Here is a 25,964-nt window from a genome sequence, read left to right as displayed (position 1 = left end):
ACATGTGGGTGACGCAGTGAATATGGGGTGGCAGGGGGAGATTTAGAGGTATAAAGATGAATTAAGAAATAGTTCCTGCATTCAAGGAGTACCCAGTCTCATTGGAGAGACAATGATTATACATATCATCTGTCATAGGTGGGTAATATGTCAACCTTTGGTATAAAATCCAAGTTTCTAACCTATAAGCTTTGAAAAAGGGTCAATGGGAAAAAAAGAAAAAGGGTCAATGGGAAACTTAAAAACTTAAAACCCCAAAGCCAAAATGAATCCCAGGAAGATTCATTCCAATCCATTGTTGCCCCTCCACATGACAGGGGTCACTGTTTAGGGCTTCAACCTTTAGCCAGGGCTAAGACCAGAACAGTATTGTCTGAGACAAGTAGAAGCAAGAAGATGGACTGAGAGATAAGCAGAAAGCCTTCAAAGAATATCTCAGGGGTAGTTGGGCAGCTTAGTGATTTGAGAGCCCTGCCTAGAGACAGGAGATTCTAGGTTCAAATCTGGCCTCAGACACTTCCTAGCTGTGTGACCCTGGGCAAGTCATTTTATCCCCATTGCCTCGTCCTTACCACTCTTCTGCCTTGGAACCAATACACAGCATTGATTCTAAGGCAGAAGGTAAAGGTTTTTCTTTTTTAAAAGACTATCTCAGATGATAGATGACAGGGACTGATGATTGGTCATCTACCAAGCAGTAATCTCCAATAACACTCCTATTGAGTGGTCATTCATTGTCTGCTTAAAGACACCAGGGACAATGAAATCATTCCTCCAGAGGCCTCCCATTCCATTTGAGGACAGTTCTGATTGTGAGCAAGTTTTTTGTTATATCAAACTGAAATCTAGTCCCTCTGACTTCTACAATAGTCTTCTATTTCTAACCTCTGATCTTAGCATATCAAGCTTGATTTCTGTTCTAGGACTCAGTAAAAAAAATATCTTAATTTCTGTTCTATATGTTAGTCCCTCTTCAGATGTAGAAAAACAGCTACCATGTACCCCACCTAAATTTTGGACTGTCCAGATTGACCATGTGAAGGTCCTTTAACCAGTATCCTGATATCACAGACTCCAATCTTCATGGTACCATGGAAAGATCAATGGATTTAGAGTGAAGACCCAGAGGTCTGACCCTTATATTTTCTGGCTTCAGTCACCAAATCTGTAAATAAAAAAGGTTGAACTAGAGGTATGAGTCGTTAGTCAAGAAGGCAAAAGAAGGTCTTCCCCTGGGATGGGGTCCCTGGAAGGTCATTTCTAGCTCTAAATTTATGAACTTTTGAACTATCCTTGTCACCCTCCACTGACTGTGTACCACCAGCTTGTCTATCTCTTCCTAAAATGTAGTGCCCAGAACTGAGCACAATTCTCCAGATGGGATCCTACCAAGTCCCAGAAGCTCCTCCCTTCTGATGTCAGCCAAAGAAGATTCCTGATCTTGGGGCAATATCACTCATTACCCCCAGCCCCAGGCCTGGCCCCCCTCTTTACCATGCCCTGGGTTTGGGTGGTGGAGCCATTCACTGGGTCTCTGTTCTGCTCTGCAGGTTTAACCTGGACCCAGAGAAGAAGTGCTCTGACAGCACCCTGTGGGAAGCCCTGGAGATTGCCCAGCTAAAGCTAGTGGTGAAGGCACTGCCAGGGGGACTAGGTAACAGGACCCACTCTCATCTTCCTGTACTGGCTTCCCGCCAAGATGGGGAGGAATCCTCTTTATATAGAAACTGGGCTAATTCTGAATGAGGGGTCAATCCACATGAAAGTTTGAGTATATCTCCATCTGCTCTCCCACCCACGTGGGAATGAAGTTCACAAGTGATGTGTTCAAGTTCACAAATGTCTTACACATGCCATATACAGCCCAACTATTCCCTGTAATAACTCCTAGAATCCTGTTTCAAACTCCAATGCCTCAGGGCAAGAGACCCAACAAGGAGTCTAGGGCTTTCTGACAGTAATGAATGAACTCTCCAGTCTGACCATGCCACAACACTCCTGGACCCATTGTTTCTCCTATCACATCTCTCATCTTTGTCCCATCCCAATCATCCAAATATCCCTAGAACCCTGAGAATGGGGAGAGGACAATGGGAAGAGCAAAGTCTCCATCATACATGCAATGCCAAGAGGTGAAAAGCGCATAACTTGGGCCAAACAATGATGGAGTCAAGGCTTGCTTTGCCCCAAGGACAGCGGGCCCTTCAAACAACCAATCAGTTAATCCAGAATTATTATAGAAAAAGAAGAGAGTGATTCTAAGAAATGGAGGCAAAGTCCTACACAAACACACACAGAGTCATTGTTCTTTTACAGATGCCATAGTCACGGAAGGTGGGGAGAATTTCAGCCAGGGTCAAAGGCAGCTCTTCTGCTTGGCAAGGGCCTTTGTGAGGAAGACAAGCATCTTCATCATGGATGAGGCCACGGCCTCCATCGACATGGCCACGGTCAGTCCCGGGGTCTAAGGTCAGTTCTAGGTGGTGATGGTTGGCGAGTTAAGAGGAGGGGAGGGAGGAAAGATTGTTACACAAAATAGTGCTCAACCCATAGTGTAGGTTTAAAAAAACTGTTGGGGAAATGATATGGAGAAGAGAAAATGAGCCATAGTGTTCTGAGTTCATGCACACATGTATACAGAGATACAGGCATCCTCCATGCCATTATTGAGGATTCTGAGTTGTGCCCAAGGCTCTCTGAAAAGAGAAAGCCTTGCTTGGACATGCCCAGAAGAGGACTTTGGGGATTCAGGGATTTGCTGCCCCAAACTGATGGCAGACATCTGGGTAAACACATTCCCCTCTTGCCTCAACAGCTCAAGACTCTTGGTAGGTTCTCCAGTATGTCACATATGCCAACCCATGCATGTACTTTAACTGTCAGCCAAGAGGCCTTTTCTGCCCCATCCTTAGGAGCCAGATTGATCTTCTTATGTCTCAGCTTTTCTTGAGGGTAGTCTGACTTTTCTTGAATGCTGATTCATCTGGGATGCTCAGCTCCGTTTGCTTAGAGTACACTCCTCATTGGATCTGCATCCTAGACCTCTACACAGCGACCTACTCATGCTGTGCACAAGAACTCTCATTTGCTCACTCCCACAAGCAGGGTTTAGTTCATATAATAGAGATGTAGCTCACATTATGATCACAGGTTCAGAAATGGAAGGAACTTTGAAGGTCAGGTAGTCCAAACCCTCTCATTTGACAGATGAGGAAAATAAGTCCCAGAGGAGTTATTCACCTTATATTATAGATCAAGAACTGGAAGGGACCTGAAAAGTGCTTTTATCCATGACCTTCTTGTTTTACAGTTGAGGAATCCGAGTTCTGATAGGAGATAGGAGAATTGTTCAAGGTTACACGGTTAAGAAGTGATGGAACAAGATCTGAATCCAGGACATCAGATTCTAAATCCAATGTACTTTCTACTGTATCTCATAGCACTTAAAAAAAAAACCTTTATCTTCTGTTTTAGAATCAATATTAAGTATCAGTTCCAAGGCAAATGAGAGGTAAGGGCTAGCGAATTGGAGTTAAGAGACTTGCCCAGGGTCATATAGCTAGGAAGTGTCTGAGGCCAGATTTGAACCTAGGACCTCACATCTCCAGGCCTGGTTCTCTATCCAGTGAGTAACCTAGCTGCCCTTGCATCTTGTAGCACTTTAAGATTTACAGAGTTTTTATTATCTCATCCCAAAGTTAGGGAGCTCATCTATTTAAATTAGGCTTGAATAGCAATCTTTTCTATCACTTCCTTGACAAGCATTCATTCTTCCCTAAAAGATCTTCATTGATGAGGATCCATAAACTCCCAAGACAACCCATTATGCTTTGGAATAGATTTAATTAGTAGGAAGCTGATAATTGCAATTTTGCAACTTCTCTACATTGATCCTGATTCTGTCCTCCAGGATCAACAAATAACAAAGTGAAGACTTCTTCCAAATGATAACCCTTCAGATAATTAAAGACAGTCCATCCCAAGTGTTTTCATCTCTAGAAATGGATGAATATTTACAAAAATATAAATTGCCTAGATTAACAGAAGAGGAAATAGAAAACCTAAACAACCCTATATCAGAAAAAGAAATTGAACAAGCCATCAAAGAACTTCCTAAGAAAAAATCCCCAGGGCCAGATGGATTCACAAGTGAATTCTATCAAACATTCAAAGAACAGCTAATCCCAATATTATACAAACTATTTGACAAAATAAGCAAAGAAGAAATTCTACCAAATTCTTTTTATGACACAAAAATGGTACTGATTCCAAAGCCAGGCAGGTAAAAAACGGAGAAAGAAAACTACAGACCAATCTCCCTAATGAACATAGATGCAAAAATCTTAAATAGAATACTAGCAAAAAGACTAAGTGTTTTTGCCCCTAGACTAAATATCCACCAACCAATTCACATACTGCATTATCAGTCCTGGGGCAGGGGAAGCCAGATGGTAAGTCTTGGGTGGAGACAGTTGGGGGCAAAGTAGTGGAAAGAAAGATTAAATTTTGATTATAATTGTATATATTATTATACAAAATGGCTCTAGGTTTTTTTAAAGACAGAAGAGATGCATTGCCAAAATGAGATTTGGAGGAGAAAATAAGTTGTAGTGTTCCAAATGCACATACACAGAGGTCCCCATGCCTCAAACTAAGAATACATAAAAGATATCTCTGGAAATTCTCACCATCTGAGCCATCCCCTCTTCTTCAGGCTTCAGGTCCAAGATCTTTCTTAAAAGAAGGAAGGAAGGAAGGAAGGAAGGAAGGAAGGAAGGAAGGAAGGAAGGAAGGAAGGAAGGAAGGAAGGAAGGAAGGAAGGAAGGAAGGAAGGAAGGGAGGGAGGGAGGGAGGGAGGGGAAGAGAGAGGAAATGAGGGAAGGAGAGAAAGACAGGGAAGGAAGGAAGGAGGGAAGGAATTGACTATATCTTAACAGACAGGAAACAACTGATGTGAAAGTCATATTCGAATCAATTCTTTATAGTCAGGTTACTGGCTAGTTAGATCAAAGGTCAAATTCAATATTGAACTAGCAAAAAAGACTAAGGGCTTTGCAAACAATTACAATAGTTTCTACTTACACAAATTATCAATGTTAAAAAATTGGAAATGGGAAAAGGCAGAGATTGTCACCATTTCCTCCAAAAGTTTAACCAATGTAAAACTATCATTACTATCAAGAAACCAATAAAATTGATGAACACTTGCTCTTCTTGCCAAATGAAATAGGGAAACCAAAGGAAACTGGTTTATAATACAAACTCATTTATAAGACAACACAGAGGTGCATGATGGAAGACTGTAAGGACTGTTATCACCTAAAAAAAAGAAAAGAAAAGAAAAGAAAAGAAAAGAAAAGAAAAGAAAAGAAAAGAAAAGAAAAGAAAAGAAAAGAAAAGAAAAGAAAAGAAAAGAAAAGAAAAGAAAAGAAAAGAAAAGAAAAGAAAAGAAAAGAAACAAAAGTTCAAAATATACCTACAGAAAATTCAATATGAGATTTTGGCATTATAGTCTTGCAGATATAGAACTGAAAAGGTCCTCAGGAGCTGTCCAGTCCAATGACCTTATTTAATAGGCAAGGAAACTAAGACCCCAGAAGCTAAGTAACTTGCCCAAAGTCACTCTAACTCCTGACTCCAGAGGATTCTGACTAAACTGAACCATGATAAATGAATACATAAATAAATAAAGTAATATATAAATATTATATATATATATTAATAATAATAATATATAAATATATAAGTAAAGTTGTTGTTGGTTGCCTCTCGAACCGAGGATGACGATTGTCTTTGTGCGTTTTTGTGCACAAAGACACCTGTGTATGAAGATTGAAGTGGAAAAGTCGATGCACAGAGACAGTCCCACTCTCTCGGCATTGGAAGCCAAAGTAATAAAATAAAATAAATAAACAAAAAAATGAATACATAAATACATAAAAAAATAAAGCATGCAAGGCAATAAAGGCAGAAAAATGAAATAAATTTCTCACTATTTCCTTAACAATCCATTTTTGCCATCAGTGACAGAGGAACTACAGTATCTAGAACCTAACACCTTAGTCCTTGACATACAAGACAAAGTAAAAATGCCACATAAGCAGCTGGATCAGACCAGTGCATCTCCCCAAAAATCCATACTGGACTCAATACAATCAAAAACATTGAGATGTTCTGTTATAAGTTATCTCAGGGAAGGAAAGATATCAAAAGGGAAGGGGAAAATCATAAGATCATATTAACATTTTAAAAAAGAATGAAAAGGTCAATCACCACCAACCAATATGCTTACTTTCTTGTCTTTATTGGAGGCATCGTTGATAAAGCAATAATATGCAAGCTTTTAAAAAAAAAACTTACATTATGTCTTGGTAACAACTCTAAGATAGAAGGGCAAGGGCTAGGCAAATGGAGTTAAGTGACTTGCCCAGAAACACACAGCTAGAAGTGCCTGAGACCAGATTTAAGCCCAGCTCCTACTGATTCCAGACTTAGTACTCTATCCACTGTGCTACCTACATGACCCTAATAGGGCACAAAAGATTACAACTTAAGTGTCCCACAAGTGACTGTGACATGCAGAAGATGCAAGAATCTTTTGTTTATTGTTTGCTCATTTTTTAAAAAAGCATTTGACTCAGTAGAGCAAAAAGGAGTCTTTAAGGCTCCAATAAGACTCACGCATATGTTAAAAGAGTATAATAAGGGGCAACTAGGTGGCTCAGTGGATAGAGAGCCAGGACTTAAGATGGAGATCCTGGGTTCAAATTTGATCTCGTGTCTCCTAGCTGTGTGACACTGGGCAAGTTACTCAACTCCAGTTGCCTAGCCCTTATTACCCTTCTGCCATAGAACCTATACTTAGCATCAATTCCAAGACAGAAAATAAGGGGTTTTTTTTAGTAGAGAAAGTACAGCAGAAGGCTGACCAGAGAATTCCTGTTTGGTTGACTTCCAAAATCAGCTTACTGAAATTACGGAACATAAAATGCAGGTGATGTAGACTATGATATGTAAGGATGTGTCCTTTTCAGACTTAGAATGTTCACAAAGCCAATTTTTTTCTAATTTTCTAACAAAAAATTTTTGTTTTCTTAGTTGGAATAGTTGGAATAATAATGATGCAAGTGTAATGTGTATGCTCTTGCCCTCTCTCCAGAACTATGCCAGCTGCATCTTTTTCAGGGTACTATGTGTATCACAGCATGTACCCCATTAACTCAGAGTGTGCTTTCTTACAAACACACTCATTGTCAATGGAAAGACTGTATACATTTAGAGGTCACAAGCAGAAAGGCACATGAGAGGGGAAAATGTAACCAGTGTAATTTACAACCCTGGTCTTTCAGGACCCCCAAATCTTCTAGTGATGTCATCATAGTGCTCCTTTCAGAAAACAATATCTCACTAAGTTATTCTACTAAGCCCCATGAGTCATCTCTGGGACTAAGGGGAAGGCTCCAAGGCTGCGCCAAGGTCTCTACTGTTTTTAGTTTCAGGCTCAGCTGGTATCTTAGCCTTGACTACTATGATATAAATTTAGAAAGAACCAGAGCCCACACCCCAGGATCTGCAGCAGTCTCAGAGCTGAAGCCTTTCTCCCAAGAAGGATCCCACCTCTAGATACTGCTTCTTGAACTCCTTTTAACCACTCTTTTCTTGATTCACCTCTATAGCTGTGCACTGGCCTTTCCCTTTTCCCTCTGTCTGTTGCAAGGTGCCATTACCAATAGTTGGAGCTTGAGAAGGAAGAGCAGGGGAAAATCCCCTTCTCCTCCTAGCTGCACTCTAGACAAGGCATAAGAGCAAAGGTGCAGAGTATTTCCCATAACTGATTTATCTAATTCCAGAGCTGCCTGGTTTGATTTTTTAAAAACCACCTGAAATATGTTTGATCCTTACCTTCAGTTGCTGTCTCTTTCAAATGCAAATGAGATCCTAAAAATCTGAAAAGAGCAATACTCCTTACAAGGTGCAAATGCCACCAAATTCAAAGCCTGAAAAGAGGGTACCCTTTTATCTTGTTTCTCTTACCTGCCTCTTAATTTTTTAATTTCATCCAGTTTATTTGAAGGACTCAAATGACTATAAGTCTTCTCACAAGATTCTTTGATGAATGAAGCCACAGAGAGAATAGTATTAAATTAATTAAGTTAAATTACTAAATGATCCTATAATTGTAAGCATCCAGCAAGACCTATAATATATATATATATATATGTGCCAAAATAATTTACTTCAATAATGGTAGATTATACCAGGGAAGGAAATTTCCCATTTTCTAAGGGCTTTTCATGGAATTTGGAAGTAAAAAGGGGGCCCCAAAGTCATATAATTCAACCCATACACCATAGAAACCCCTAAAAGAACATATTCAACAAAGAGTTGCCTAGACTCTACTTGAAGAGTCCCAAGCAAGGGAAATCTACCATCTCTTAAGGAAGGTCATCCAGTTTTTGGACAGCATGAAATTTTTTCTGATATCAAGTCTAATTTGCCTTTTTGCCATTTCTAGACATTTTTTCCTGGTTCTACCTTCTAAGACTAAATAAAGTCAGTCTAATCCCTCCTTCACATGATATCCCTTTAAATACTTGAAAACAACTATCATAATAGAAATAGTTTCCTGTTTGAGGATGGTATTTTATACTCATTAAATCTAGTTCCATAATACTGCAGGTCCACTTGATGAGATCCATGAATATTCAAAAAAGATCACCATAGCAATCGATATGGGAAAAACTAAATGGATAGAAAATGTCTGTGGTCCAGGCTATGACTTGCAGTTGGATAGCTAATCTATCAGTACAATGCACAATGAATTGAGCCCAAAATTTAATAAGACTAAAATGCATTTGAAAAATTGTTCTGTGCTTTTAAGGACCCCAAGCTTTTGCCCCTTGACACAAAGCCTCATCTATTTTTATTTAGTTGTCCTCCCTATTCTTGCAAATCTTGGACCACCCAGAGGACTTAAAGATGAGGCCATGGAGAAATACAAATGGGCACAAGTAGGCTGCAACTTTTTTTTAAATAATAGTTCATGCACAAGGAAGATACAATTGAGGAAGTGGATTATAGGAAAAGGTGAGTTCATCATGTTGAAAGAACAAAGAATAAAAGATGGACAACAAGATAACTTTGTTGATACATATGTAAATGTAAAAAGACTTAAAGGATGTCCTCCATCAAGGTGGATGGATTTACTACAGAGTATTTGTGAAAGAATATGGTGAGAAATCATAAAGAATGAGGAAGAATGGATAAGCTGGGCTCCATACTGACGTAGCAAGTATAAATACCAATGAAATCACAAAGGCATAGCACTGAGAGCAGACTTTGCCAAAACAACTTCCTTTGCTTTTTTTTTTTTTTTGACAGGACTATTATAATGGTAAATCAAGATAGCTCAGAAAATAGTTTGGATGAGAAAGCCAAGTTGGCACATGATGATTTCTGCTTCTCTTAATGGCTTTTAAATTCTCCCTTTACTAAAGCCTTTTAGAATTTTATGAGAAATCAAAGTCATCAGTCTATTGTTTGAAGAATCTACTAGGTGGCATAGTAGGTAAAATGCTGGACAGCTCCTCTTTTAAGACTTGAATTTGAATTGAGCCTCAAACATTTGCTAGCCTTGAACCCTGGGCAAAACGTTTAACCTTTAATATTCCAGGCACCCTCTAAAACTGTAAGTTGCAGAGAAGTTGCTGACATGCATTGATAGAGCTAGTTTCCCTGCTGGAAAGTTCCTTATACCAATGAAATCACAGGTAATGTTAGTTGTTTAATGGTTACCAACTAGACATCCTTGTCAGATTGTTAGAAAGCATTCACATTAGGTGGTACAGAGGGACATGAGGAGGAGGAATTAGAAAGTTATGGAAACCATCAGAATGGCAAGTTTTGAAGTCAAGGAAAAAAGATATTCAGGAGAAGGGGGTAGTTAACAAGGAGACTAAAGCCTGAAAAATACCCCCAGACTCTCATCCCATCTACCAAATAGACATCTCAAACTAGATGTCCCATAAACTCAACTCACACAAAACTGAACTTATTTCCCTCCAAGCCCTCCCCCATTCTGAATTTCCCTATTATTGCAAAGGATACCACTATCCTCCCACTCACTCCAAACTGTTGCCAAGTCTTATCCATCTCTTTGTACACACTCCCTTCTCTCTTTTGATACTGCTCCAACAGTTCAGTGGTCCTTCTTCCCTCATTATCCTTACTGTGTCATGTTCTTCTACATTCAAACCTCATGATGCAGGATCTCTTGTATTTGGAAAGATCCTCATTTTTTTTGTTTTCTTCTTGAATCATTTCCTCCATTCTTTCAAGGAATGTTTCATCCTCCTGGATAATTATAGAGAGGAGTTGCCTTTCACTAGCCCTTTCGACATTCTTCTTTCTGATATTTATATGTGTGTTGTTGTTTTTGTTGTTGTTTGATTCTATAAGAAGCATAAATTCAGTGTATACAGTGCAATCTCTGCAGCTAATGGAAACATTTCCTTCATTTTTTGTCTGTTGAAATTGATTTTCTGTTTTCTGTGGCTCTATTTGCGAATTCTCCCATTCCTTGCATCCATGGAAAATTGCCCCTTTATAGCATAGGTTCGGGTGGGGCAGGACTCCTAAATAAGGCTCGTTTTTTTTAACAAGTGTACCTGCCTTTTCTCCCATTATTTAGCATTGTATGCCCAGGTAAGTTTGAGCTTCAAGGAAAAGATTAATAGCCATTCTTAAATGCTGCCTGCAAGGTCATCTGTAGAAATCCAACCTTCAGTCATTTCTTGCCTCTACCTTTCTCTTCTCTCCTCTCATCATTTTCCAGGTTCTGTGTGCTAGAAGGCCTTCCTTTTTGCTTAGGTCTGGGGGCACAGGTCCACAGCCTCTCTCTACATGACCACAATCAGTGCAGTCTCTGTTGACTTCAGAAATGGTTCCCTGTGGCAAGTGGAATGGAAATGGCAGTGTGGGGGGAAAAAAGGGTGGTAATGAATGGGAGACTCTAACATACGCTCAAATCAGTCCAGGGCCTCTTTCTACTCAGTCTCAACCCTCTCAAAGGAATGACCAATGCTGCTTTCATCCCTTTTCCTACAGGAGAACATCTTACAGAAGGTGGTGATGACAGCCTTTGCGGACCGCACTGTGGTCACGATAGCGGTAAGGGGGCATGATGCACACAACCTTTAGAAGGAAAAGCCCAGGGACTATCAGGTTGGGGAACCTGAAGAGAAGCCACCTACATAAACCATCTCCCTGTTCTAACCACAGTCATACACAAGACATACTCTTCCTCCCCTATGCCCCAAACCCCATCCCTATGGCAGCAATAGATTTGGTTTAGTTTGATTCCCTTAAAAACAACCAGATGTGACTAGAAGGCTAGCCTTGAAGCCAGGAATAACTGAGTTCAAGTCCTTCCTCTCATATTCTGGCTTTGTGATCTGAGCAACTCACTTAAGCTCTTAATGCTTTAGACAACTCTCTAAGACTATAATTTGTTGGGAAAGTGCCAACTTGCATTGGTGGAAGAAATTTCTTTACCTGGGAGTTTCCCATACCAACAAGGAAGAAGAGTCAAGTAGAGCATCTTCAACTTGGTCCCTATTTCACTCCTTTCAGAAAGGGAGAAAGTTATAAATTGGTTAAAGCCCAAATTATAATAACTCAAGTGTTTCAGTTCTCATTGGTGTTTCTCATGACTCTTCCTCCTTCATGCACTCAAGACTCCTCATCTCCCTGACTCCTCAGGGTAACTGGAACAAGGGGAAGGGGGAGGTTGGCTTATGGGTTTAGTTGACCACTCATAGAGTACCCTTAAGCCTTTGAGATCTAAAGGGTTTTAGTCCCATTGACTAAGTCTAACAATAGTAATAATAATAATAATAATAATAATAAATAATCTAGTATTTATAAAACACTCTACAGTTAGCAAAAAATTTAGGTATGTTAATCTCATTTTGACCTCACAACAACTCTGTGAGGTAAATGCTACTATTATGAGCATTTTATAGATGAAGAAACTGAGGCTGAAAGCCATTGAGTAATTTGTCCACAGTAATGCAGCTAATAAGTGTTTGAGACAAGATATAAACTCAGGTCTTCTGAACTCCAAGTCCAAATTCAATCCACTGTGTCACTAGTTGCTATTATCCCAAAAGCAGAGCATAGGTGGAGGTCATTAGTTTTCAATCATTTTGGTCATTCCCAGTTACTCTAAGTGGGAGGAAGCATGGATAGAAAGGAAGAGGCAATCCTAAGAATCACAGAAAGCCCAAGTGACTCCTTCATTCAATGAGTGAGGAACCCAGTGCCCACATGAAGCAAGATGGACATGCACTGCATTAGATTATGATGCTGAATTTAACTATCTAACTTGTGGGTAAGGAATAAAGGGGCATAGTTAACAACTTACAAGGCTCTGCCCTGCTTTGTGACTCTGGCTCAGTCATAGAATTCCTCCATCAAGCCTGGTCCTCTAAGCCCTGAGGAAGATGTCCCCTTGGGGACACAAAGGAACCTCTGGCCAATGATGGGGTAAAATCTTCAGTTTGGGGGTACAAGCCTGAGCAATGGGTTGTATCTCTCCATTCTTAGTGTAGATTCTTACTTATCTTTGCCAGTTCATCTCCACTCTACTTAATGCCTTTCTAATCCTCTCTCCAGAATAATTCCCTGCTCAAGTACCCTTAACACATCTGTACCTCACTTTCCTCATACCTCATACTCATGCCTTTCTCTTCCAATGCTAAATATCTAGCCATACTTCCTATCCATCACAATCCTGGATACAATCAGTCCTTCTTTCCCTTTGCATTTGCCCTCAGAGTTTCCCCTAGTTTGCCAAAGCATCATGTCTCCATCTGGGCTTTCTCTCCCCAGCACCGTGTGCACACCATCCTGAATGCCGACCTCGTGATTGTGATGAAGCGTGGCGCCATACTGGAATATGATAAGCCTGAGGTGCTGCTCAGCCGCCCAGACAGTGTCTTTGCATCCTTTGTTCGTGCTGACAAGTGACCTGGGCTGGAGTGGCTCTAAGCACCATTTTCCCCCTCTTTTCCACTTCTTCTGACCTGGATTTTCTAGCTGTGTAAATCATTTGTAAATAAAGAGATTAATTATTTCCTACCAGATCCCCCAGATTTCCTGTGGGGCTCCTTCCTGTTCCTCTTCCTAATTTGGAGTCTGTATTAGATTATGATACTGATTTTAACTATCTAACTTGTGGTTAAGGAAATATAGGTAGAGGTGCTAGGGGTGTGGAATAACCCCACAGCTTACTAGAGAAATGCAGCAATACATCTGTGTCACTTAGAATAACTCATATACATATTATTTTGCATGTGTAAAATCATGAAATCATGGATAGAAAGCTGGCTCCAAGTCCAAAATTCAATTCCAGGCTCTACCACATAATAGCTATGTGACCCTGGGGCAAGTCACAGCCTCTCAATACTCCAGACAATTTTCTAAGACTTTAAGCTTCATAGAAGATGCCAACTACATTGGGAAAGTGAGTTTCCTCCTCCAGGGGTTCCCTATACCACTGAAATTAGTGATCTATTTTCTCTTCACTATGTAACACTGGCTCCAAAGACCATCCCATGGAGCATGTGTGGCCCTGGCCACTCTTAGGGAATGCATGAAGAACTGATCAGTTTGGGAGGACACAGCAAACCCTAGGTGGTCTCTTGGTTCTCCAGCTGCAGGGTTGGAGGGATAAAGAGAGAACTGCAACAGAGCTTCATCAGAGAAAGTTGGTGACCAATCTGGAAAGAGTATCCCATTTCAATTATATAAGGAGGTCTTCTTGGTGTGTCACCACTTTTTCTGGGATTTCCCTAGAGGGGTGAGGAAAAGGCATAAAGATGTCCACTGTTAGACTTATAATTCGCATTCAATTCAACAAATATTTGTTAAGCTAACAATTAGTAGACCAGTTATGTACTTTGATACTTCAAATACCTGTCATTTCACCAGAGTGAGTACTCCCTTCATCAATACAGAATACAGCCATAAAGTAGCTGAAAAATTCAGAGCCCTATGACAACTCGGTCATGAGCCTTTGTACTTTGGACCTTGGACCTTGGATCAAAAACCTACCATCCATTCCTGGGCCCATTCTTGAAGCTTTCTAATCAGGTGGACTCTGCCATGTACTACTAGTAAATAGCCTCAAAAAGATCAAGATGATAAAATGAAGAATCAGAGTCGGATTCTTAATTAAATCATGGGTGATTTCTTTTAATGTCTTCATTAAGTAACCAATTGGTGATGTCCTAATGAAGAGAGCCACTCTCTAAAACACAGACAGAAAGGTTAAAAATCACACTGGGCATTTATGGGGCAACTAAGTATTCTGCCCTTTTCCACACACAATGGCACTAAACCAGCCCCCTCCATTACCTCTGGATCTCCTTCTCTGGGATAATCCTCTCGGTCTCCCAACAAAGAAAATGCCTAATCTCACCCTTCTCTATACAGCCAGACTGAAAATCCTACTTACTAGTGGATCCAGTTTAGAAGGTAGGACTTCTCCCACTATCAGTAATGCAGACACCTAGATACATCTACTGTTTTTGTTTCCTTTAGATCATGAATTTTTAATCTCTTTTATATGTCATGAACTCTTCCACCAGTCTGGTGAAACCCATGAATCCCTTCTCAGAATCATGTTTTTAAGAACATAGAATACACAGAATTACACAGGTGAATTTTATTGACATACATATTATCAAGGAGTAGGTAGATGGCTCGATAGACAGCCAGGGCTGGAGACAGAAGATCCTGGGTTCAAAACTAGCTTCAGATACTTCCTTTGACCCTGGGCAAGTCACTTAACCCCAATTGCCTAACCCTTCCCAATCTCCTGCTTTGGAACTAATACTTACTATCAGTTCTAAGACAGAAGGTATGTGTTTTTTCTAAAAGTCTTATCTAGAGAAGGGCTGCAATCTGTTCTAGTAGAGGGACTAACTACACAGAAGAAGCTCTAAATCCTTGCAGTATTATGGTTAATTCTTGGGGCTCACCTGATGTAACAGTTTCTATCTAAATATCATTTCTGATATGTTGGGGCTTTGGGGGCTCTCCACAATCTATTTCACCCATCCTGAAGATAAAAATGATGGATGGTCTTTTTTTTTTACATTATTCTCTTATTGAATCATCTTCTAACCAAAGAACAGTTCCCCCAGTTTGAGGTCCTAAGCATGCATTGCTGTGTATACCCATATAAGGAGGGTCAGCAATCAGTAAGTCTTCACTAAGCACACAGTGTCTGATTCTGGGGAACAAAAAAATTCAGACTTACCTAATTGAAAAATTCAAGTCAAAAGGTACCATTCCTCCCCATATCCATCCTCGTTAAGGGTCAGAAGCCCATGAGAGAGATCAAGATGCTGGCAATTTAATCAGAGACCATAAAACTGAATATTGCCTGCCTCTCCACTCTGGGGGGGGCGGTAGGTGGAGAGGAATGGAGGGAGAGAGAGGGAAGAAGAGAAGGAGAGATACAGGGATCAAGTGGAGGGATTTGGGATTGGGCTGAGGAACAGAAATGATCACCGCTCATATTTCCAGACCTCTTTCTCCTCCCTTCTCTCATGTCATTGTCCCAACAACTCTGAGAAGGAAGTAGAACATCAATTACCATCCCCATTTTACAGATAAGAAAACTAAAACTCAATTTCATGGATATGGTATGTACTTGAATGTTACTCTCCTGACTCCAAGTACAGTACTTTCAAGAAAGGGAAATATGGGACAGCTAGGTAGCTCCATGGATAGGGAGCCAGGCAAAATCAGGAGGACCTGGGTTCAGATCTGGCTTCAGACACTTCCTAGTATTTATTCCAAGATAGGAATTGAGGGGTTCTAAAAAAAAAGTAAAGATGTGGAAAAGACACCTGTGAGCCTTGAAGTTGACAAACACTTGCATGTTCACACACACAGTTCCTATAACTCCTTCCCTGCTCAACCCCTTTAACCAGGAGCAGAAGAGTAGTTTCTAGTGAGAGCCATGACATTCTCCATACTATGATGAGACATCAAAAGAGGTGATGCTCCAAGAAGCAAGATTAATAGGCCAGTGAAATTCTGGCCATCAATTTGAGACTGCCAGTTGGTCTTATAGACATAAACCAAACCCTAAAACAGTGTGAAGAAACCACAAGATTAGCAATGTTGAAATGAAGCCAGGCAAAGAAAAGCAATGATCCAGATGGATATAATTTGGGGTTCAATCCTTTATTCCACAGATTGAAAGTGAAAGCATGTGGATTTCAAACCTTTAAACAAGAGTGGAGGCTCTTAATTCTTTTGTATTTCTTGCACTCCAAAAAGGTCAAGTATAAATTGGTATATTGACATATTTGAAATGAAATTGCTGTTGTATAAGTTGGATTTACACACTGCTCTCCTGAATCCTCTTCTGATGCCTCACTGTGGTGTGGAGGCAGCCCTGGGTCTTCAAAAACAATGTCAGAAGGGGGCAGCTGGGTAGCTCAGTGGATTGAGAGCCAGGCCTAGAGATGGGAGGTCCTAGGTTCAAATCTGGCCTCAGACACTTCCTAGCTGTGTGACCCTGGGCAAGTCACTTGACACCCATTGCCTAGTCCTTACCACTCTTCTGCCTTGGAGCCAATACACAGTATTGACTCCAAGAAGGAAGGTAAGGGCTTAAAAAAAAAACAATGTCAGATGAGACTAAGCTCTAGCAGGAACTTCCAGGATGGAAAGACTTCCAACTCAGGCCTTACTATAGACTGTATATTTGCCATCTGAGTTTCAGTCTAGCAATATTTAGGCAGGCTTATCACTAGACTGGCTATGGTATAATGAATTTAGGTATGGAGCAACTCTTAGAGATAGTCTAATAGGTTGAACTATGAGTAAAAATGCAAAAAAAAAAATTCAGATAATAATGGCAAACAATACCTAGCATTTTGTAGACTACTTTTTAGATATGATTTAATTTTATCCTTACAACAACCATGGAAGTGCTATCTCTATTTCTAAAGGAAGAAACTAAGGCAGAGTAACTCACCCATAGTCTTGAGTCTGAGATTGGACTTGAACTCGAGTTTTCCTGACTCCAGAACCAGCATGGCATCACCTAGCTAGTTATTTGCACTACGTCCCTCCCAGTGTTAATGAAGAAAAGGTGTTCTGAAACCTTAAACCCCTATGGAAATCATCATTATTATAACAGAAAGAGCTAGACAGAGGGAAATTATGTTTATGTAGACTCAGGTCTTCATTCCTCCAGATCCAAGACACTATCCACTGTGCCACCTAGCACAGATTTCTGGAATATTAAAGAAGATGGAATTTTAGCAACTTGAATCTACTAAAATTTCCCTGGAATTCAGCATTTGAAAGAAACCCTATTGTGAATCACTTCTTAAAGTGAAGAATCTTTCTGTAAAGAGAATGCCTCCTTCTTTGGTGGGATTTGTAGGTTTGGATTGTAAAATAAGGGCAGTTGGCGTAGAAGACTTTGGGGTCCTTTAACAGTCTAAACCTATGATCCTATAATTGCCAGGCCTTTTGCTTTTTAAAAAGCATACCTGTACATTTTTAATTCTAGCAGAAAAAAAATGACAAAAGCAGCATATACCTTAAAATGTATCCCAAATCCAGGAACTGGGGAGAGCTCTGTTGAGTATACTCAGGTCAGTAGGCTTCAGGAAACCTGGATCCTGGTTTTGCCACCAAAAACTCTATATGACCTTGAGCTGGTCCCTTCCCCTTCCTGGGCCTCAGTTTCCTGATCAGTAAAATATTCTCTAGTGGTGCTTCCAGCTACAGTTTTGAGTCTATGAAAGGCATTCCCTCCCCCTCAACACTATGAAATACAGAAATAGCAGTCGCCTACTTTCCCTCAGCCATTGGGGTATATACAGGCAGCGGGGAGTTGGGCCAGGGCCAGGTGAGTGGTTGAGAGCCTGGTACTGCTTCCACCACGCGCGCGCACACACACACACACACACACACACACACACACACACACACACACACACACCTTTTCCAAGAGTCCCCCGGTCCAGGAGCGGGCCTGGGAGGGGCGGAGCCTCATCTTTGCAGTCATCCCCTCTTCCCGCACCCCCAGTCCTCTGCCTTCCTCCTCTGCCGGCAGCTAATGCCGGGTCAGAGTCTCCCTCTGGCGGCTTCTGGGTCCCCCTCTCGCCCCGCTTCAGTCAGGGCTGGGACTCCGCATTGACAGTCACCCTGATCCCGCCCTCCTGTCCTCAGCCTGCGCCGATGCTCCGGTGACTGCTTCCTTTATCTCCGATCCTTCGCCCCTGCCACAACTCCTATTCCCACGCCTATCCTCATCTCTCTCCCATCCCCCATCACCTCCAGCCTCCTGAGCTCCATTCCCATCCCCCAGCCGCCCCAGCCTCCCGGTGCTTCTCTCCCATCCCCCTGGCTCTCTGTACCTCCTACCCCCTTAGCCTCGATCCCTTCTTCTGCCTCCTATCCTCCCCCTCAGTCTCCTGCGGCTCCTCTCTCCCCCAACCCACCCGCTCCATTAGCGTCCCTCAGTCCCTACCTTTCTTTCCCATTCCTCGCCCCACCCCCAGCCTCCCTCTGCTTCAAGCCCCCACCCCCACCCGTCTCCCACCCCCTGAATCCTCCTGCCCTCCCTACAACCCCAGCCAATTTCTCCCCCACTCCAACCCGCCTTATCTCATCTCGGCAGGGTTCCCAGTTTTCCACCTCCCTCCTAGAGCTGGAACCCAAGCCGAGGTGGCAGGGGACGCTGGACAGAGGGAGACTGACCAGCTTGGACACGGGGCTGGGCCTGGCACTGGCGCCGAGGGCGGGGTTGGGGAGCTGCGGCAGCGACTAGAGGAACAGCGGCAGGTGCTGAGCTCTAGGGGAGGGGGGAAAGGAGGAGGCCCAGAGCTGGAAGGGGCGGGAGCTGAGCCGGAGAAGAGAGGGAGGAAGAGGTTGGAGTCCCCAGACCCTGTGGAGAGGGGCCCGGGTCGCAGCCAGAGGGCTTCCGGTGAAGGAGGCAGGGGAGCTGGGGCCGGGACTGGTGGGGAGGGAAGGCGGGGTAAAGAGACACTTAGGTTGGAGGAGACTGGGACCGAGCTTTGGGATGGGGAGAGTAGCTAGAATCGGAAGGTGAGGGTATAAATTCAGTGGGTGCCGCTGGGGGTTGGTTGTTGACGAGATGCAATGGAGAGGCTCCGGAGATAACTGGGGCCAGAGCAGGGTGTGAGAGGTGAGCTGATGGCAATAACATCAGGAAGTGGGGGGTGAGTGAGGAGCTACAGGAGCAAGGGAGGTGTGGGATCGCCTACATGACTCCTTTCCAACTCTGACTTAAGGTGGAGGCGGTGTACTGTCAGAAGGTGGGTCTGGGTCAAGGACTGAGAAGACTCTGCTGATAGGAGGCTCCCATGGGGGCAGCCTAGGGAGGGCCTGAGCCATGCTGTCCCGAAAGGGAATCATCCCTGAGGAATATGTACTGACTCGTCTAGCAGAGGATCCAACAGAGCCCAGGTACCATGCCCGGGAGAGGAGAGCCCGCTTTGTGGCCAAGAATGGCAACTGCAACGTAGCCCACAAGAACATTCGGGAACAGGGCCGCTTCCTTCAAGATGTCTTCACCACCCTGGTGGACCTCAAGTGGCACCACACATTGCTCATCTTCACCATGTCCTTCCTCTGTAGCTGGCTACTCTTTGCCATGGCCTGGTGGCTCATTGCTTTTGCTCATGGTGACCTAGATCACAGCACCAGAGGTGAGACTGACGCTACCTTCATACCCTGTGTCACCAGCATCCACTCCTTCGCTTCTGCCTTCCTCTTCTCCATTGAGGTACAAGTGACCATTGGCTTTGGGGGCCGCATGGTGACTGAGGAATGTCCATTGGCTGTCTTGGTGCTGATCGTGCAGAACATTGTTGGACTCATGGTCAATGCCATCATGCTGGGCTGCATCTTCATGAAGACAGCCCAGGCCCACCGCCGAGCCGAGACACTCATCTTCAGCAAACACGCAGTCATCGCCATGCGCCATGGTCGACTCTGCTTCATGCTCCGTGTGGGTGACCTCCGGAAGAGCATGATCATCAGTGCTACCATCCGCATGCAAGTGGTCCGGAAGACTACAAGCCCAGAAGGTGAGATTGTACCCTTGCACCAGGTGGACATCCCTATGGAGAACGGTGTGGGTGGCAACAGCATCTTCCTGGTGGCTCCACTTATCATCTACCACATCATTGATGCCAACAGTCCCCTGTATGACCTTGCCCCTGGTGACCTGCATCACCATCAGGACCTGGAGATCATTGTGATACTGGAAGGTGTGGTGGAGACCACGGGCATCACTACGCAGGCCCGGACCTCTTACCTTGCCGATGAGATCCTCTGGGGCCAACGCTTTGTTCCCATTGTGGCAGAGGAGGATGGCCGATATTCAGTGGACTACTCTAAGTTTGGCAATACCATCAAGGTGCCCACACCTGCCTGTACTGCCCGTCAGCTGGAGGAGGACAGAACTCTTCTAGATTCCCTGCCTCTTGCCTCTCCCAAAGGACCCCTCCGAAAGAGGAGCTTGGCTTCAGCCAAGTCAAAGCCCCAGCACAAACCCAGGTTTAGCATTTCCCTCGATGCTTTGTCCTGAAGCCTGCCTTCATGATGTGGGCCAGCTCAGATTCCTCAGGCTTTCCTCCCTCCTAATACTCACATACTTGAGTCCTTTGGGCAAAGACCTGATCTATCAATCCTGCATGGAGGGGGGAAATGGCCTTTGGTCCAACAGGGCCCTCTGTTTATTTACTCGGCTGCTAGGAGTTGGCAGTGATTTCAGGGCTTTGCTGCCTCATGACGTCTGCTCAGGGGTGTTATGGGGTATTTATCACTGGGCTATTTATGGGCTCACCAGGTCTCAGCCACATTCAGCTATTTTTGTCTCTGCTCTTCCCAGAACCAACACAGGACTGACTCAGGCCCCCTCAGAGGCAAAGGAGACCTAGACCAGGTTGGGGGAAGGGAGGGTTTGGACAAGTGCTCTCATCTGAGAGTTGGGGCTCAGAGTCCAGGATAACGGCACTGACCTGTGAGCCAGCAATCAGCCCAGTCCTGAGGCAGGTGGGTGCAGTTTCCAAATACCATCTTCTCTGTCCTTTTCAATATCTCTTCCCCCAGCATTACCACATCCAACTAAGATTGCATAACATTTTTCTCTGTCCCCACAATTTCCCATCTCTGGGGGAAGTAGGGCCCTGAGCCAACCACTAGAAAGGGAATCAGAGCCAGGGTGAAGGAGAACCAAGCAAGGAAGAGAGGGATGTAAGTTTTCTGATAGAATCCGAGGCCAGACAGTCATAGCCTCCTCCATCAATATTCCCTCTCCCAAAAGCTGCTGAGGGTACTTGGCTCTGGGGACAATGAGAGGAGGGTTCCAGGGTTTCTGAGGATGGGAAGCATTTGTCTTCCCACTGTCAGACAATCAACCCTTTGTGTGAGACAGAGGTGGGGAGCACGTGGGGAAAGTCTTTCCAGACACAGGTGCAGAGTGCTGTGTGCTGTAGGAGAAGAGAATATATGCTGGCTTGGGAGCAGAGGAGGGAAGCCCAATTCAATAGGCATTTGATGGCTCATGACAAGCATTAGTCTTGGAGTTGCAATGAAGTATGATCCTCAATCTGGATGCTGTTACCATGAACAGGGAATGGGCTGAATAAGGAGCAGGCTGTGCTTTGTGTGCTTTCCCAGAACTGTGCCATCTCTGGTCTGTAAATAAAACCTCCCCTAATTATCCTTAACTCCTGTGTGGTTCTTATCCTTAATGGCAGATATCAGGGTAAAGAATGTGTTGCTTTCAGGGAAGTGGTTGGTCCATGAGGCTATGGGACTGCTAGTTGGTGAAGTAGGAAGCTGCCCATGGGGGACCCCTCTTCTCTTTCCTCTGACTAAAGAAAGTCAAGGGCATTGGACTTCAGCAGAGAGGTTGAAGCCACAAACATGCTACCAATTGCCAAATAAACCCTGAGCATCTGTGTCATCTGGGCATGGCCCTGTTCCCTAGCCTCAAACCCAACTCCAAAAAATTCACAATCTAAGTCTATCAGGCCTCCCAGAACAGAGGAGTGACTGCCAGTTCCACCCGTCTGTTCAATGAACCTGTGTGCCAGGGCCAGCATCATAATCTGTCTGGTATGGACTTTGAACTAATTCTGACCTTGAGAAAGAGGCTTCTCCTTCCTAGTCAAGTTTCCCAATTCAACATCTGTATTCAGGATAAAGAATCCACAGAATAGGATTCAAGTCCTACCTTTGCCACTAATTCTCTCTGGTGACCCTGGGTAAGTCCCTTTCCCTCTTCTAGTTTTGGTTTCCATATCTGAAAAATGAGGAGTGGGAACCTGATCTCTTAGCTCTAATATCATATGTTTTTAATTAAAGTTTCCCCCTTCCTGTCAACTTATCCCACTCCTTCTCTTGGATTCTGGCCCTCCCCAGTGATAGAGAGAGATAGGATGGTTTTAAGGTCTGGAGAAGAAAAGACCTCTGACCATCCATGTGTCTGAGCAAGAAGAGAAGAGAGTTTATTGTGGAAGGAAGAAGGAAGAAGCTAGTGTGGCATAGCATAAGGGCAAAAATTTACCCACCTCTGTCTGTCTCCTCTCTACTCCCCACTACTCACATTGCCTCTCATCTCCCTCTGTTGCAGCAATCTAACATAGTCTACTCCCTTCACTGGGTAGTTGACACTCATTGCCAGATGGACCTTCCTAATTTGTGACTTTGAAAACAAGATTCTCTTATACACAAACATTTAAATGCTACCCTGGCCAACAGGAGGAAATCCAAATCTCCAACTGGAATTCAAGGTCCTACAATGTCAGGGACCTGTCTCCTTTCCAGACTAAGATGAACTCTTCATTGTTTTCTCTCATCCTCTGAATTTTCCTGCCTCCACATTTTTGGATGAGTTCTTTCTCCCTGAATTGCCTTTTCCTAACATCTCTGGGTAAGGCACAACTAAAATGCCATCTCCTCTTTGTTTATTGAATTGACTACCTAAGGTCCTATGATCCTCCATGTTTATTTTTAAAGTTGATAGAAATTTTATTGATATCTTTTGTTTTTATATCATTATTAAAAAGAGAAGAAAAAACTCAGCATAACTAACTATTGTGTTAAAAAAAACTGGCATTATATACAGTGTTCCACACCTAGTTCCACATCTCTGCAAATAGTGGGGAGATACAATCTCATATCTTCTTTAAGGCCAAGCTTGATTCTTTAAATTTCATAGTATTTGGTTTCAATTGTTTTGTTTTTATTATCTTTCCACTACATTATTGTAGTCATATATATTGTTTTCCTGAGTCTACTTACTTTTCTTTGAATCAGTCCATATACATCTTCCCATTATTCTTTATATTCCTCATATTCATTGTTTCTTATAGCACAGTAACATTCCATTAATTTTGTTTGGCAATTCCCCAATTGATGGGCATCTACTTTGTTTCTAAGTCATTGATACTGAAGAAAAAAAAAGCTGCTCTAAACATGTTGATGAGTAACTGCCTTGGGAAATATGCCCAGCAATGAAATTTTTAAGTCAAAGGGTACCACTTCTTACCTGGATATGATCTCCTTTTCTGGAGGAAAAGCTCCATGTTGGCACCTCAAGCAAAAAAATAAGTTCAGTCAGGGGACTTGGGCTCAAATCCTGGCCCTACCCACTTATCATCTGTATGACCATAGGTAAGTCATTTAACCTCCCTAGTCTTCAGTTTCCCCTACAAAATGAGGCAGGAGGGACAAAAAAACATGTCTAAGGTCTTTTTTGATTCTGGGTTACAACAAATATTTATTAAAGCCTACTATATGCAGACACTGTGCTAAGCTCTAGGGATAGTAAAAAAATTTTAATGGGCTGAACCTTCAAGAAGCTTACATTCTAGCTAGAAATAATGGAGGGTGGGGTAGTGGGGAATTGAACACAGATGAGTTGCCATTATTATTAGTAATGTTATCCTGTATAGACTACACAAGCCCCAGTATGGGGACACAAGATGACAAGACCTTAGAGAATTAATTAAAGAATCAAACTCAACTAACATTGATTAGCTCTCTATTGCATACAGGAATCCATCTATGTACAGGAGCTAAGAATCACATGGATTTTAGCCCATCTATTCCCAATCCCAATAAAAATTAATTAAACTATTTGGACTTGAAATATGAGATCTTGGCCCAGTGCCAAAAAAGTTGACCCTCTCCTTGCTGAAATTACTTTGTGTTAATGTGTATATATTTTATGCTTACTTACATGCATACTCTTTCTATCCCATCCTTTCCCTGCCAAAGAAACCTTTAATTAGATCCCCACAATTAAACTTGGTGATTTTTAGTGCTAAATTAGGCATAGAGAAGTATGATTATTTTAAATATGGCTTAAGGGTAAGGAATAAGGAGTCAATTGACTATAGATATCACAGAAGTTTCTGCATTGTCCACAACCAGTTTATTTAGTAAATAATTGGAAATAGATAAAAGAACAAACTCCAATAAACTATCATTTTCTAAGAATGTTTAACCAATATTAATCCCTGTCCACAGCTTGAAGACCAAAAGAGTCTAGAAACCAACTCTGTCAGCAAACCCTTGACCTCCTTACCATATGGGGGGATATGGCAACCAGGGACAATATTAGTTTCTAATAAAAATTTATTTTTAAAATGCTACAAAGGATGGATAATTATGAGCAATACAGCCTCAAAAACACTTTGAAGAGCAAGGGAGAGATAACCAAGTTTATAGTACACTTAGTAAGAGATCAAATTAGTACAGAAGAAATACATGAGAATATTTAAAGTTAGTGGGAGGACAATAAACAGATAAAAATGAACAACATCATTTTTTAATTCCATAATATATTGTTTCATTCATCAGTGACCACGGAGCCACTACATTTGGGCTTTTTCATGAGGTACAGCATGAATAGACACGGAACTCAAGAAAACAAACATGGAAGAAAGAACTGGACTAGATAGAGAAGAGTTGCATGCTAGTAAAAGCATTATTATGACCGTACTGAGAGATTGATGATCAAGATCTGAAAGAGGAGAGGAAGTGCTTGGAAAGATCAAGAATGGTATGGATCAACAATCAAGTCCCATTTCATATGGTGTAGATATTCCTGACTGGACCATTTACAATAAAACTGAAGTCTAGTTGTGTGTGGGTTACCCTAAACACATGAGTTTTCCTCCCCCTATAGGTTCCTTTAAGTGTGTTCCCATTCTTCACCATTGCATTCTTCGCCAGTGCTTTGGTGGGAGACTATGACCTGGGTTTATATGTATATGGTGATGTATTTTATTAGCTATGCATTTGCTTTAATATATTAGTATTTATAATATCATTCTTTTACCTTGTTATTATATAAATGGTTATGTTTGTGATTGCAAAATGTCATGATGATGATGATGATGATGAGTGGCTAATTATGGAAGGGAAGGGAATAAGCATTTATATAGCATCTACTCCATGCTGTATCTTAGAGGTTTTTCCCCTGCTTTCAGAATCTCTTGCCTTATAAACTGTAAGAGTGAGAGGTCAAATTTTGACTTCAGAATGCCTGAGGCAGTCAGAACAAAAGGACCACTAGAAAGTATAAGAGAAAAAAAGATATTGAAATCAACTAAAGCAATTCTACCAAAATAATTCCATATGAAAGAAGTACAGAAGTTTGTTCTTAGAACATCTTTGTAAAATGACTTCATTTCTTTTAGTAATTTCACATCAGGAAGACTTTGGTCAAAAGAGAACTATTTCAGCCTGAAATTGAGTACTGGTTAAGTTAAAAAGGAAAAATTCTTGGGGGGCAGCTGGGTGGCTCAGTGTGGATTGATAGCCAGGCCTAGAGAAGGGAAGTCCTAGGTTCAAATCTGGCCTCAGACACTTCCCAGCTGTGT

At 42.3% G+C, this 25,964-nt stretch overlaps 2 protein-coding genes across 3 annotated transcripts in view; both read left to right on the top strand.

Annotated features, from left to right (window-relative positions):
• Positions 1-13,140, top strand: part of ABCC8 (ATP binding cassette subfamily C member 8) — a 133,916-nt gene extending 120,776 nt beyond the window's left edge. Inside the window, exons 37-40 of the mRNA XM_056802201.1 lie at positions 1,551-1,654; positions 2,317-2,450; positions 11,107-11,169; positions 12,892-13,140. Coding sequence (XP_056658179.1) covers positions 1,551-1,654; positions 2,317-2,450; positions 11,107-11,169; positions 12,892-13,029 — 439 coding nt within the window. The 3' untranslated portion in view covers positions 13,030-13,140. The remainder of the gene's footprint in view (positions 1-1,550; positions 1,655-2,316; positions 2,451-11,106; positions 11,170-12,891) is intronic.
• Positions 13,141-18,147: 5,007 nt separating this feature from the next.
• On the top strand, positions 18,148-21,797 carry KCNJ11 (potassium inwardly rectifying channel subfamily J member 11). 2 transcript variants are annotated; one of them, XM_056802199.1, is made up of 2 exons: positions 18,148-18,284; positions 19,353-21,797. In XM_056802199.1, exon 2 carries the CDS (start codon positions 19,454-19,456, stop codon positions 20,651-20,653), a length of 1,200 nt encoding a protein of 399 aa, XP_056658177.1. In that variant the 5' UTR covers positions 18,148-18,284; positions 19,353-19,453; the 3' UTR covers positions 20,654-21,797. The 2 variants fall into 2 exon arrangements, with proteins under 2 accessions (XP_056658177.1, XP_056658176.1); XM_056802198.1 differs by lacking the exon at positions 18,148-18,284 and adding an exon at positions 18,939-19,024.
• The last annotated feature ends 4,167 nt before the right edge of the window (positions 21,798-25,964 follow it).

The sequence above is a fragment of the Monodelphis domestica genome, chromosome 6, assembly GCF_027887165.1.
Source record: "Monodelphis domestica isolate mMonDom1 chromosome 6, mMonDom1.pri, whole genome shotgun sequence".
In the NCBI taxonomy this organism is placed as follows: Eukaryota; Metazoa; Chordata; class Mammalia; order Didelphimorphia; family Didelphidae; genus Monodelphis; species Monodelphis domestica.
Note: the sequence above shows the minus strand (reverse complement) of the source record. Positions and strands in the feature narration are given on the sequence as shown.

Excerpts from the sequence above, each read along its gene's own strand:
- KCNJ11 (XM_056802199.1), top strand. The coding sequence starts at position 19,454 with ATGCTGTCCCGAAAGGGAATCATCCCTGAGGAATATGTACTGACTCGT.